The sequence below is a fragment of the Cryptosporidium hominis genome (assembly GCF_000006425.1).
Source record: "Cryptosporidium hominis TU502 chromosome 6 CHRO016168, whole genome shotgun sequence".
Classification (NCBI taxonomy): domain Eukaryota; phylum Apicomplexa; class Conoidasida; order Eucoccidiorida; family Cryptosporidiidae; genus Cryptosporidium; species Cryptosporidium hominis.
This window is the reverse complement of record NW_667443.1, coordinates 23947-37170: the sequence shown is the minus strand read 5'-3', so window position 1 is coordinate 37170 and position 13224 is coordinate 23947. Positions and strand designations below refer to the sequence as shown.

General features: G+C 33.6%; 7 protein-coding genes across 7 annotated transcripts; 5 read left to right on the top strand and 2 right to left on the bottom strand.

Moving 5' to 3' along the window:
- Window positions 1-838: 838 nt before the first annotated feature.
- On the top strand, window positions 839-1174 carry Chro.60543 (hypothetical protein). The annotated part of the gene is made up of 1 exon (XM_663034.1): window positions 839-1174. The coding sequence occupies one exon, from the start codon at window positions 839-841 to the stop codon at window positions 1172-1174; it is 336 nt and encodes a 111-aa protein (XP_668126.1).
- A 36-nt stretch (window positions 1175-1210) lies between these two features.
- Window positions 1211-1708, top strand: Chro.60542 (hypothetical protein). The annotated part of the gene is made up of 1 exon (XM_663033.1): window positions 1211-1708. The coding sequence occupies one exon, from the start codon at window positions 1211-1213 to the stop codon at window positions 1706-1708; it is 498 nt and encodes a 165-aa protein (XP_668125.1).
- Window positions 1709-1940: 232 nt separating this feature from the next.
- Chro.60541 (RNA-binding domain protein) lies at window positions 1941-4343 on the top strand. Its single annotated transcript, XM_663032.1, has 1 exon — window positions 1941-4343. One exon carries the CDS (start codon window positions 1941-1943, stop codon window positions 4341-4343), a length of 2403 nt encoding a protein of 800 aa, XP_668124.1.
- A 238-nt stretch (window positions 4344-4581) lies between these two features.
- Window positions 4582-8433, top strand: Chro.60540 (ATP-binding cassette protein 3). The annotated part of the gene is made up of 1 exon (XM_663031.1): window positions 4582-8433. The coding sequence occupies one exon, from the start codon at window positions 4582-4584 to the stop codon at window positions 8431-8433; it is 3852 nt and encodes a 1283-aa protein (XP_668123.1).
- Window positions 8434-8618: 185 nt separating this feature from the next.
- Window positions 8619-8822, top strand: Chro.60539 (ATP-binding cassette transporter). Its single annotated transcript, XM_663030.1, has 1 exon — window positions 8619-8822. One exon carries the CDS (start codon window positions 8619-8621, stop codon window positions 8820-8822), a length of 204 nt encoding a protein of 67 aa, XP_668122.1.
- A 103-nt stretch (window positions 8823-8925) lies between these two features.
- Chro.60538 (SAC3/GANP domain protein) lies at window positions 8926-11001 on the bottom strand. The annotated part of the gene is made up of 1 exon (XM_663029.1): window positions 8926-11001. The coding sequence occupies one exon, from the start codon at window positions 10999-11001 to the stop codon at window positions 8926-8928; it is 2076 nt and encodes a 691-aa protein (XP_668121.1).
- A 50-nt stretch (window positions 11002-11051) lies between these two features.
- On the bottom strand, window positions 11052-12725 carry Chro.60537 (multi-pass transmembrane protein). Its single annotated transcript, XM_663028.1, has 1 exon — window positions 11052-12725. The coding sequence occupies one exon, from the start codon at window positions 12723-12725 to the stop codon at window positions 11052-11054; it is 1674 nt and encodes a 557-aa protein (XP_668120.1).
- Between the last annotated feature and the right edge of the window lie 499 nt (window positions 12726-13224).

The following is a 13224-nucleotide window of genomic DNA, read 5'->3' as shown; positions in this document are numbered from 1 at the left end:
TGAATTGGAAAGAAGGTCAAATTTGAATTCTGAAAGGACTATTTGTAATTTTTATTAGATTGAATAATAAAAAGAAAAAATATAAGATTCTTGTACTTTAGTAGAAAAAAAGATTGATTTTGATTCATTTTATATTATAGGATAGGTTAGGATTGATCAATATTTAAGTTTTTAAGATAATCCCTTAATTAGATGAAAATTGAATATAAAAAAATTCATAATATTGATGTTGTATTCTACTTAATTTAAAAATTAATCTAAAGTTCTTCCAAATTTGTGAATGTTGTAATTTGAAAAATACTNCTAATAAACAAAATAAGGTATTTAATTACATTTTAATTTGCTTTAATATAATCTCTAATAATTCATACTGTGTGGTCAGAAAATAACAAATAGTTCATTGTTATTATTATGCAATAATCTTGGCAAATGGGCTAAATATAAACAAAATAAAGATAACTGAAATTATCTTACGTGTTTTGGTCAGAATATGGGTAAAATGCATGCATGCATCCATCCAAAAGGCAAACTTTTGATTGGGTCCAAAAAATGCCGATAATTATGTTAACATTATAATAATTAGAGATTTAAAATAACCTAAAGAATTTATTCACAAACTCGAGAAAACAATAAACATTTAATTTTAGTATCAATTGCTAACTAAGATCAATCAAAATGTATTAATATTTGCACATTCTGTTGTCAATTGTTTATTCCAGGATTGTTATTTTCAAATAAAAATATTATGCCAAAATTATTTAAAAAAAAAAACCCGCCAAAATCTACTTACAATTTATTTAAAGGAAAAAGAGATTTGTTGAGTAAAATAAGAAATTAAATGTCAAATGAAGAGAAACCATTTTCATATTTAATACATAAAGTACTGAATATTCTGCAGTCAAACACAGTTCCATTAAGAAGGAAGGAGATTCACAATATACTTTGCAAGGATGGAGTACAAATATCTCTAGAAAGCGATTTTTGGACAAAAATTCATCTACATGACAGAATATTTTTGGACCAGGCGACAGGTAAATATAGTTATAAATCTCCATATGATAAGCTAAATAGTGAGATTTCTCTATTAGCATTCGTGAGGCAACATCAGGATGGTCTTTTGATTGATGAAGAACTATTGAAGGTAAGTTATGTTAAAACTAACAAAATTGATTGAGTTTGAACTTAACTTAATCCCTAGACAAATTCCAATATGGAGAGATGGATTCGGAACTTGATGTGCAAAAAAGCAGTTAGGTGCCTAAGACAACAGCAAACAGCAGGTAGAATAAGATGCAAAAATGGAGGACTTGCGAGTACAGGTTCTTCAACAGGAACTGGTTGTCCTTTATCATCTCAAAGACCCTGTGAAGCTTGTTCTTCTTTAAAAGGAGTAGTTCTTTATCCCTTAACTGAGAATGTAGGAATAGAAGAAATTAAGATGGATGATGATATTAAGGAAATGTGGAAATCTTTGATAAGCAAAAAAGGAATGAATTTGGAAGATATTATTCGTACTACAAAAGGTGAAATGGCGGTTAGAAAACTTCTTGGTCTTGATAAAACTTCCAACTCTTCCGAATCCACTTCCAAGAAACGTCAAAACAAAACTTTATCCTCTAACAACATGGAACTGAAACGAAGAAGAATCAAGATAAGAAACTCACATATTTTTAACAATTCTGATGAACTATTTGCCTCTAATACTTAGTTTTCCCTTTGTTTATAGATATTTTTTTTTAAAATTGTTTTTCTTTAAATCCCCTTCTTTTCCTTCAACCCATTAATTTTCTCTGGCATGCTTTTTTATTGTTTGGCGCTCATGTCATAATCGACTAGGCGGGAATACTTTCTGCTATTGGAATGAACTTAAATGGGAGTGATATAAAGAAAAAATAAAAAGGAAAATTTGGCTGAATCCTTAATTGAATTGTCTTGGAAGAATGACAGCAGATGTTTCTGGAGGTAGTACAAAGGGTGAAGCTACCTCATCTAGAATAATTATCAAAAATCTTCCGAGTTATCTCTCAGAAAAGAGACTAAAAGATCATATATCTTCTATTGGCTGCAATATAACTGATGTAAAAATAGTTAAAAAGAGATCTGAGAAGAACCCTGAAGTAGAATCAAGTAGGAAGTTTGGATTTGTTGGTTTTTACTCTGAAGAAGATGCAAAAAAAGTTTTGGAATACTTTAATGGAACATTTATAGATACTTGTAGAATTAATGTTCAGTATGCTTTTCCTCCTGGATCAGATTTACTTCCTAGACCTTGGAGTAAATATTCAGTTGGTAGTTCTCAGTATAACAAGAGAAATAATATTAAAGAAAATACAGAGGTTGATGAAAAAGAACCAATCACTTTAAGTAAAGAAGATGATTTAAAGAAGGAAAACTTTAAGAAATGGATTTCCCAAAAGAATTCAAACAAAAGTTGGCTAGATTCTGCAGACCTTATAGATAATAACGAGATTAACTCTTTTAAGAATGATTCATCTGTCAAGATTTCAAGTGAAATTGTAAAACCAACTAAAGCAGGTGTTTCAAGTGTAAGAAAACATATACAGTTTTCAGAGTCTGAATCTGATCCTGATCCTGATTCTGATTCTGATCAAGATTTAGAGTTAAAACATGAGACATTTAATGAAAGCGATGATAACTCCAGCACAAATGTATCTGAGTCTGATTTATCATCTGAATCGAATACGGATTCAGAAGATAATCAGGAACTTGAAGAAGCTGTTGATATTGGAGAACAGATGGTTACATCTCCAACGGAAACTTCCAGATTAATGGTGGTAAATATTTCATATTCCACAACAGAAGAGGATTTAAATAAGTTTTTTTCCAAATGGGGAGAAGTCAAATCAGTAAATATTATTCGCTCACCAGAATCTGGAGTTTCAAAAGGATATGGATTTGTCCAATACGAATTTGTTGAGCATGCAGTTTCTGCTTTATCCCAAGCTCATTTGTCTCTTCTACATGGAAGAGTACTAAGAGTATCTCCAGCTTTTAATAAACCAACAAAAACTATCACGGATTCTTTCAATGAATCCAATGTAATTGTACACTCAGATTATAAATTGAAAGCTTTAAACAAAAGGAAAGAATCTTCAATAGACAAAAAAACTTGGAACCTCCTTTATATCAGTGGGAATTCTGCAGTTAATGCTTTCATAGATAATGAGGATGTTAAAAAGCATGATATTGTTGATATACAAGCACCAGATTTGGCCTCCAGAGTATCCTTAATGGAAACTCATGTTATTTCAGCTACTAAAGAGTGGTTAAAGAAGGAAGGAATTTCAGTTAAGGCTTTTGAAGTAGAGGGAAGCGATATATTTACAGCAAAACTAAAATTTGAAGGAGTCGGAAATGTTGAAAGAAGCAAAGATACCATTATCATTAAACATTTACCTTCAGATCAAGTAACATTATCCGATCTTCAGAAAATTTGTTCTCCTTTTGGTAGAATTAATCGATTATGCTTATCTCCAAGCAAGACCATTGCAATTGTACAATTTTTGGATGAATCTTCGGCAGAATCTGCCTTCAAAAGATTAGCATTCAAAAGATTCAAAAGTGTTCCACTTTATATAGAATGGGCACCAGTTAATTTGTTTGTCTCAGAAACAGAAACACAGAAAGAAAAAGAGACAGAATCTAAAGTTGTTAACAAGAAAGAAATTTTGGATATGAATGAAGATTTAGATAATACAAATGCCGTTCATGTATTTATTAAGAATTTAAGCTTTGATACTACAAACAAAGCTCTTGAGAATCTATTTAGCAAAGTTGAAGGGTTTAGAAAGGCTACAATAACAATGAAAACTCATTCAGACTCTGATGGGAATATTATTAAAAAATCAATGGGTTATGGCTTCCTTGAGTTCAAAACAAGCGAAAATGCTAAAGAATGTGTTAAAAGGATGCAATCCATCACTTTAGATGGACACACACTGGAACTTAAAATCTCAAAAAAATCTAAAACTTCTCAAGTAGATGAAAAAACATCACTTCCATATGGAAAGCAACTTACTGATATTGGAGTAAAGAATGTATCTAACAAACTTCTTATTAAGAATCTTCCATTCCAAGCAACTAAATCTGACATTATGTCTCTTTTCAACTCTGTCGGAACGGTAACTTCCATTAGAATTCCGAAGAAATCAGATGGAACTAATAAGGGCTACTGCTTTATCGAATTTCTTGGAAAATTAGAGGCTATTTCAGCATTGGAACAGTTCCAACATACTCACTTATACGGGAGGCATCTAATTATTGAAGTAGCAGAAAATGATGATGATTCTTCTCCAGGAAAAAAGAAAGCAAGAAGTAGTTAAGAATATTAAAAAGTTCGGGTATAGATCTATTATGTAGACAAAATTTATATATGTTTTCCTCTCATTTTAATTCTATGATATAGTTAAAAGATTTCTCATTTTTCTCTTTTGTCCACTTTCTAATTGTTTTCTGCTCTTTCCATTCGCATGTTGGCGCCTAAATACGATAATGTTTGCATGCAGTTAATTTTCACGCATGTAGAACAAATTGTGAGCATTACTCCCCACTTATACACATATGAAGCCATTAGAAGTTGAAGGAGCGGAGTCCCACGTTCATGTTAAGGATAATAATGAAGATGCTGAAGGCAATAAAACCTTTGAGAAAGGTAATGATTTAGGAGAGAATGATAATATTGAGAACGAAATTAAGTTTGAGGCTAAGTTTTTTAGCTTAAATAACTTTTGGAAAGTTATAATAGGCTTTATTATGAGTGTATTGAGTGGAATCTCTATTCCTCTATTTTTGCTTTATTTTGGCCTAGCATTACAAAAAATACCTCTAACCCCAAACTATACTGAAGACCAATATAATGATTTTATGCGGTATATATACTATTTAATCGGAGTAACTCTAAATTCATTCTTTTCAGGATGGCTCTCAATTGCCATTTTTGAGAGTCTTGCTGAAAAATTTGTTAAGGATATTAAAAGGGAAAGCTTTCAGTATATTTTACAAATGGATGAGGACTGGCATAGAGATAATGACTGTGGTTCTGTATCTTCTAAGATTATAGCAAATTGTGCTTTAATTAGAGAGGGATATGGAATAAAGTTTTCCCAACTTATATCAAATGTCTCACAATTTTTATTTGGCTTTATTGTGGGTTTCTACAGAGGATGGAAGATGGCACTTGTAATGTCTGCTTCTCTTCCAATAGTAGCAGCAGCTGGATTCTTAATAACTAAGATACACAGATCTTGGGGAACCACTACTCAGAGAGTCTATTCCAAGTCTGGAGCTTTGGCATTTGAAGCTTTTAATAATATTAAACTGGTTAAATCTTATTGTCTGGAATCTTTTATGTTTAACAAATACTATAAAGTAATTACAGAAGTTGAAAATGTGGGTCAAAAAGCGTCCGTATTTGTTTCTTTTGGAATTGGTATTGTTTCTTTGGTCATATTCTCATCTTACTCTCTTGGATTTTGGTATGGAGGAGTGTTAGTTGCAGATTCTATGGATTCAGGATGTACTTTTTTCGATGATTTAGAATGCTTTACTGTTGCAAATGTATTTAGCATCTTTTTTGTCATTACTAACGCTTCCATCGCTCTTGGACAATCTACTCCTTCCTTAGGGAGTTTAGTAAAGGGTTCAGTTGCTTTTAAAGAACTTGGAAAGTTATTCAAAAGACCCAAAGTTAGAAATCAAAAAGAATCTGTGAAATTTAAAAAGATAAATGGAGAGTTTAAGTTTAAAGATGTATCATTTAGTTATCCTGGAACTAATAAGATTATACTCAAAGACTTCAACTTAGAACTTCAACCTGGGAAAGCTACAGCATTAATTGGTGGAAGTGGATGTGGGAAATCAAGTATTTTAAAGCTAATACTTAGACTATATGATCCAGATAAAGGAAAGATACTTCTAGATGGATTAAATATTAAAAAGTATGATTTGGCTTTTCTAAGGGAACAAATCACAATTGTGGATCAAGAAAGTAAGTTATTCAATGATACAATTCGTCAAAATATTTTGTATGGAAATGAAAATGCAACTGAAAAAGAGATTGAAAATGCTCTTAGATTGTCTCAGGCTTGGGATTTTGTCAATTCTTTCCGGGATGGACTGGAAACTCTTGTAGGAAATGAAGGAAGCCTTCTAAGTGGTGGACAGAGACAGAGAATTGCAATTGCAAGAGCTATTATAAGGAATTCTTCAGTCATCATCTTAGATGAAGCTACATCTGGATTAGATGTCAAAACTGAGTCATTATTTACACAAGAATTCCAAAAACACATATCGGAGAGAGGAATAACTGTAATCATGATAGCTCATAGACTACAAACAATTGGTTTTGCAGACCAGTTAGTTGTACTGGATACTACTCCAAATAATGGTATTAGGGTTGTAGAACAAGGCTCCAGATCTGAGCTAGCAACTCTAAGCAATGGGATTTATTCTAATCTTATTCTTAAATTAAATGAAGGGAGTTTGGATGGTTGGACCCAAAACAAACCTCAATTATTGACCTCAGCTAGCGATAAAACATTCCAGAAATTAGCAACTTTCTACTCTAATAATTCCAGCAAAAGCATTTTTAGGCGTCAATCACTTAGCAGCTTTGAGAGTCTCAATCAAGGACTATGTATTGCACATAAAGATACAAGAGACTACAGTTTAATGGTAAAAGACCTTTTAAATGATAACTTGAAGGCTTTGTCCATGAAACTTCCAAAGGTTTCATCCTTCAAGCTATTATTATTACTCAAAAAAGATATTCATTTTCTCATTTTGGGGATTATTTCTGCTTCAGTACAAGGTGCTACTTTTCCTCTTATGGGATATTTGATCGGGAAATTCGTGACTTCAGGGGTCCTTCCAACTTCAGAATTGGTTAGAACTGAGACAGGTAAATACAGCCTTTACTTTCTCTTTTTAGCAATCCTAATCTTTTTAACAACTTTTGCACAAAATTCATTCCTCCAAATTTCAGGAGAACGTCTAATTAAGAGACTGAGAGCAGAATGCTTCTATTCAATGTTATACCAAGATATTAAATTCCATGAGCAACCAAATCAAAGTGCAATTAAGCTCTGTGAGGTTCTAGCAGAAGATACCAGATTAACAAAAAGTTTAGTTGGGGAGAATATTGGACTCTATACCCAAAATATTGTCACAGTTCTTCTTGGTCTTACGATATCTTTTACAAGTTCACTAGAACTTACAACTGTCATTCTTGGATTTTTTATATTTTTAATTCCAACAGGATATGCTCAATCTAAGGTTATTAAAGGAAGTACAAACAGGGATTTTGAAAATACCAATTCTGAGGGTTCTCGAAAACAGTCTATTCATTATTTACAAGAAGTTCTACAGATGCATACTATTATTAAGCTTTTCAATCTACAGCAGGATTTCATCAAGAAATACAGAAGAAGTACTCGTTATGAGTACTTTAAAGGAACAATGGATTCTCATATTCTTGGACTTTGCTGGGGTTTTGGTCAAGCAATTCAAAATACTGCTCAAAGCTTTGGTTTATGGTATGGTAGTAAGATGACAGTTGAACAAAAGATTGGATTAGGAGAACTTGTTCAAACTATTTTGGTTCTAATATTAACAGCAGCTTCAGTTTGTAGGTCTCAGATATACGCTACTGATAAGAAGAAGGCTAAAGTATCAGCTAACAAAATCTTTTCTTACATAGATAGAGATCCTATTGTAAGAAATAAGTGCTTTGTTAGTATAAATGAGAGATGTCTTAAAGACTTCTCTTTAGCAAGGGATAAAAGATCAGGAAAATCCATTCTTGATGGGAAAATGAAGACTAAATTACAAAGACTGGGAAAGTTTATCAAAGCCAGAGAATTTGCTACAATAACTCCCAATAAACTGGATAATCTCTTAGCCAGAGGAGATTTTAATACTTATAGCTCAGAAGAATCTAAGCTTAGAAAAGGCGAGATAGTCTTTAAGAATGTCTTCTTTAGTTACTCAGACAATATTGATAACTTGGTCCTTTCCAGAGTTACTTTTGCAATTAATAGTGGAGAATTTGTTGCAATTGTTGGTAAAAGTGGATCAGGGAAAAGTACTATTTTTGAACTTTTGGAGAGATTTTATCCAATTAGTTCTCAATTTTCAGAAGAAACTAGGAATGAAAAGAATGATCAATATTTTGGTGAAAGATCCTCAATTCTCATTGATTCAATTGATTTGAATGATCTAGATGTGGGAAAACTCAGATCTTCAATATCTTATGTACAACAGAACCCCATATTATTTTCCGGTACTATTCAAGAAAACATATTATTAGGGAGGATGGATGCATCTATGGAAGAGTTGGAAGAGGCAACAAAAATGGCTCAAGCTTATGATTTCATTATGGAGCTTCCGGAAGGCTTTGAGACAAAGGTAAGTTAAAGTTGAGAGGAAGTTAAATTAAATAATAATCAATAACAATATTTTAGGTTGGGGAAGGAGGTACCGAACTTTCTGTGGGACAGAAACAAAGGATTAATTTAGCAAGAGCTTTTATCAAGAATTCTCCAGTTCTCATTTTAGATGAACCAACAGCATCTTTAGATATCGAAAATGAAGTCTTTATTATGAAATCAATATATTCTTATTCTAAAAAGAAGAATTCAACCATTCTTTTAATAACCCATAGACTAGGGACTATTCAAAATTGTGATCGAATATTTCTGTTAGGTGAAGATCCAGAAAATGGAGGAAGTACAATATCTGAACAAGGGACACATTTGGAGGTAAGTTACAAGGCCTCAGTGCCTGAGAAAATATTACAAGAGTAATCTCAATAACTCAAAATTACTTAGTTAATGGAGCTAAATGGAACATACAAACATATGTATCTAGCCAATTCGAAAGTCTAAGCAAGGAAAGAAAGAATTTTCCTTATCCAAGGGCCTGGACCTTTCTATTTAATAAAAGAGGTGAAGATGAAAATACGGCAAAACTTGCTTTACAGTCGAGCTTTAGTTCATTAATTGAAGAATTTGGGTGGAGAAAAACGGCCTTTTGAGAAGTCAAGAATTTATGACAATCAAAATTGGACTCAAACCCAAGAGAGGAAGTAAGTACAGAGATCTCAATAAAGCGGAAAGCTTTAGTCATAGTAGTGAGAGCTATAATAAGCTGTCTATTACGGAAGATCTCAAATAAGTATCTGGATTTCCAAGGAGCTTTTTTGCATAGCTTAAAGTATCTGCAGTAGTTACCTTCCATAATTGCTTTACAGACCTGAATTGCAAATAAAATCCCTTTGCAATTCTTGAATGGTTGTGCTTCATCTAAAACACGAATGAGATCAGCTTTCATATTTTGAAGAGTAACGTAAATAATATAATAACACAAGAATTCCTCTCTGTTTGAACCTTCAAATTCCACAATTCCAAGTGAATAAAGTTCTTTCAGACGTGCTTGGCATTGATTGAACTGGCCAAGATCATGATTTTCCAAGGCAACTCTTGCATTAAGTTCGTAAACCTGGATGGTGAATAGATTTTTAATTCCTTGAACAGTTAAATCCTGGCGAATAGATCTAAATTGCTCTTCTAAGTATTTCCAATCGTACTTTTTCTGCTTTTGGTTATTTAAAGAGGTTTTGGAACTGGAATATTTTATATAATTATTATAAACAAAGTCGAGAGATTTCTTTAAAATATGTTCTGGTCTGACTAAATTGGGGTCTGGAGAAGATGTAAGTCTAAGATATTGCTTCTCTAAAACATTTGAGAGTCCAACAATCTTCTCAGTGCTTTTACCAAGAGCCAAAATTTGTTGCCAAGAAAGTCTCTTATTACCATTTGCATCTAAAATATAACCATCTCCCTCAGAAGAACCAGATTGAATATTCGGAGAAATTTGAAAACCAAATGTTGAAAGGGAATTATGTTGGTTTGATGATTGTGCAGAGAAACTAAAGCCTTTTGAGCCAGACTCTATTTTATTTGGAGGGGATGCCAACTCATTACCATTTAAGTTACCAGCATTTTTGCCATGTTTTTTTTGTTTTAAGTGTTTATTATGCTTTGTATCTTTCTCTTGATCAGTAATATGGGTTTCTTTCACTCTTTTACTCTTGAGAGGAGGAAAGTTTTTTTCGTTTATATAGGTGGAAGAGTTCGCTTCATCTTTTTTAAGCTCAGTCTCAAGTTGAGGGCTAAACCTTCTTTTTGAAGAAGACGGGGTTAGTTTTGGTACATTTGAAAGATTAGATATAGCTTCGTTGGTGGAGTTAGAATCCTCACTTTGATCAGGAGCTTTGAGTTTAAAGTTCTGAATGACTTCTCTCTTGGGAAGATTTTGCAGGTCCCAATCAATGACCTTATTGGAGTTCCTATAGCGTTCAGAAATATGCTGAGAATATGCGGAAAGCTTTTGATTCCACTCAATATCTTCTTTTGATGTTCCATTCGATCTATAAGTACTGAATAATCTGTATATCCAATTTTGTAAACCTTTGGACTTATTTACTGGACTTAGCGAATTATGAAATTGTTTCACCTCTTCAGCATGTACAGAGTTCCTTTGGTGTCTTTGTTTCTGCTCCCTAAACTCCCTAGGGTTTGAGGTGGGCTGTTGCCCCATTTCACTTTGTGCTTGAATAGCATTTTTAATGTAACCGGTCCTTTCTAACTCATTCACGCAACTTTGAGCGTACTGGGAAGATGTAGCATCATCCAGACCATTTGTCTTGTATGCCTTAAAGTAATAATCGTAATAATGAGCTTTGTACCAGTCTTCTAAAGATTTCTGGGTTGAGGTCGGGATTCCTTGGTTAGAGGCATCAGTATTCCGTATGTCTTGGGCTCCCTGAGACACTGTTTGCATAGAAGAGGCTTGGGAACCAGTGTTAGGCTGATTCCAACCTCTAATAGCTCTATTACCAACACGAAACCCAGTAATTAGAGATGACTGGTCGCCCGGAATTTGTTGATTCATATATTCTTTTGGAATCAATTTTCCCATTGCTTTGGGCCCGATATTTACAAGTCATTGGCGCCTAATTCCGCCAAAGCTCATTTATGTTTATCAGTGTGTGATTTTTTGAGAATTTGGAGGATTGAAGGAATGGAGATAATTAGAGAACATAATGCAATCAGAGAGCTAACCAACAGTTCGCCGAAGTCATTTCGGATAAGTTTCTTGAGCTCTGAATACGCTCTAATTTGGTGAATTAGGCATCTTTGTATCAGTCCCCCAAATAGGAAGGCAAAGTAAATACGTCTGGAGCCTTTTTCAACAAGGAGGTTCAAGAAGGAATGGAAGATCTTTCTGGGCTCTTGATTAGGAAGTACTGGATTTATTAGGCTAAATATAAATGAGAGGTAATAGAAAACTTGCAAAAGCATAACAAGTCCATTACTAATCAAGAGTGCCATGCAACCGCCACTGCGGAAAACCAGCATGAATGTCACATGCATGCAATACATGGCAATAGAAAAACGCCGGTATGCAGAAATTTGATGATTGCCGCCTAAAGAAAGCATAAAAGTTTCAAGAATTCCATGTATGGAGAGTATTCCAAGGGTGTAAATATTTGCAGAAAAAAGTTGAATATTTTCAGGTCTTACCCATTTTGGACCAAATAGAATGCTGATAAGACTTTTAGAGATTGGCGGACCAAAACATATTGCAATGAATCCAATGGACGTCGAAAAGAATAAGAGTTCCCTAAGTGGGGCGAGATTTGTTTGTAGGTGGCTTAGTGACTTGTTATGATTAGTCTCAAGTTTGACTTCTTTGAAGCGTTCTGCAGAAATTTCTTCAATTGGAGCAAGCAAGACTCTTGTAATAATGTTTGCGAGGTTGGAAATAACCCCATAGTCACTCCATTCTTTGGCTGAGAAAAGGTGTAGTACAAGGATTTTGTCGGTTTCTTGTAAAACAGTAGATTGTATACTAACAAGAATTTGCTGTTTAAGGATGCTTTTGTGGTTTTCTAGGAAAAATTGAAACTTAGAAGAGGATCCTAGGGACCTTGGAAGAAGGATTATTTCCTTAGTCTGGCCAAAAGTCTTGAAACAAGCAAATAAAGTTGAAGAAAGAAATATCAAAGAATATATAAACTGTCCAATAGAATAGTAAAGGATATCTAAATTAGAGCTTTTGAACATTACGATAGACATGAGTAATATGCTCTTAGAAGTTCCGGATAGTATTTCAATGATACTTCTGAGGAATACCTGCTCTTTTCTAATTAGATTAAAGATCAAAGGTTCGGAGATAGATTCCACAATAGATGAGAATCCTGTCAGAATTACAGAAATATTGAACTGCCTGACAAGTCCACGGTCTAAAATTATGCTTGAAGGAGGATGAGCTATCCAAATTAGACTCAATATTAGGGAAAGAATACATGTCGATACAATGGAAAGCCAACAAATGTTGATGCTACTTTGGATATTTGCACGACGAAGGCTTTCTTCTGTAACAGAACCAATAGGTTCAGAAAGAGCCACTCTTCGGAAGCATTTCTTGTTCAGGGATTGAGATAAGTTTGTAATGAGCGCAATACTTACAAATCCAATTCCAAATAACTCAGGATCTATCTTCTTTGCAAGGTAAATATTAAGAACAAAGCTTGAAAGTTTTGAGACCACACTCCCAGCCACAAAAAGAAACGCTCCTAATAAAGCAGAGTCACATCTCTGAAATAATACTTCTTTAAGTGGAATTCCTCCTAATTTCATTCTTATTCTTTTTACTCCTCTTCATGCTAGCCTTGAGGATTTCCCGCCAAAATTGCAGGTAAATTGATAGGGGAAGAATTGTTTTTAAAATAAATAGTCAATAAGTGGTATCTATTTAGAGCTAAAGGGGGAGTAGGAAACTTTTAAAGATTATTCAAGGAGAGTTGTGTGGGAATTGGGAGGGATGAGCTCGTTTATTATTGAGAGGTGTCGGTCTTTGTGCGAAGAGACTGAGGTTCTAGAGAAGATGGTGGTGATGCTTTTTGGTAAGCTTCCGAGGGACTCAGTGACGTCATTAGTAATTGAAACTGCAATAAAACAGCTTGGTAAGTTAGATATTTGGGTTGCTGGGTTTTCTCAGGAGCCTTGGATTGATGTGTAACTTGAATTAATTGTTTTTTTTTTTTAAAGGAATGAGAATTCAAAGTAATTCAAAAGAGATACTTTCTCTTTATTTAGATAAGTCTGGGGAGAGGAAGCGTGAGATTTCCTATATTGG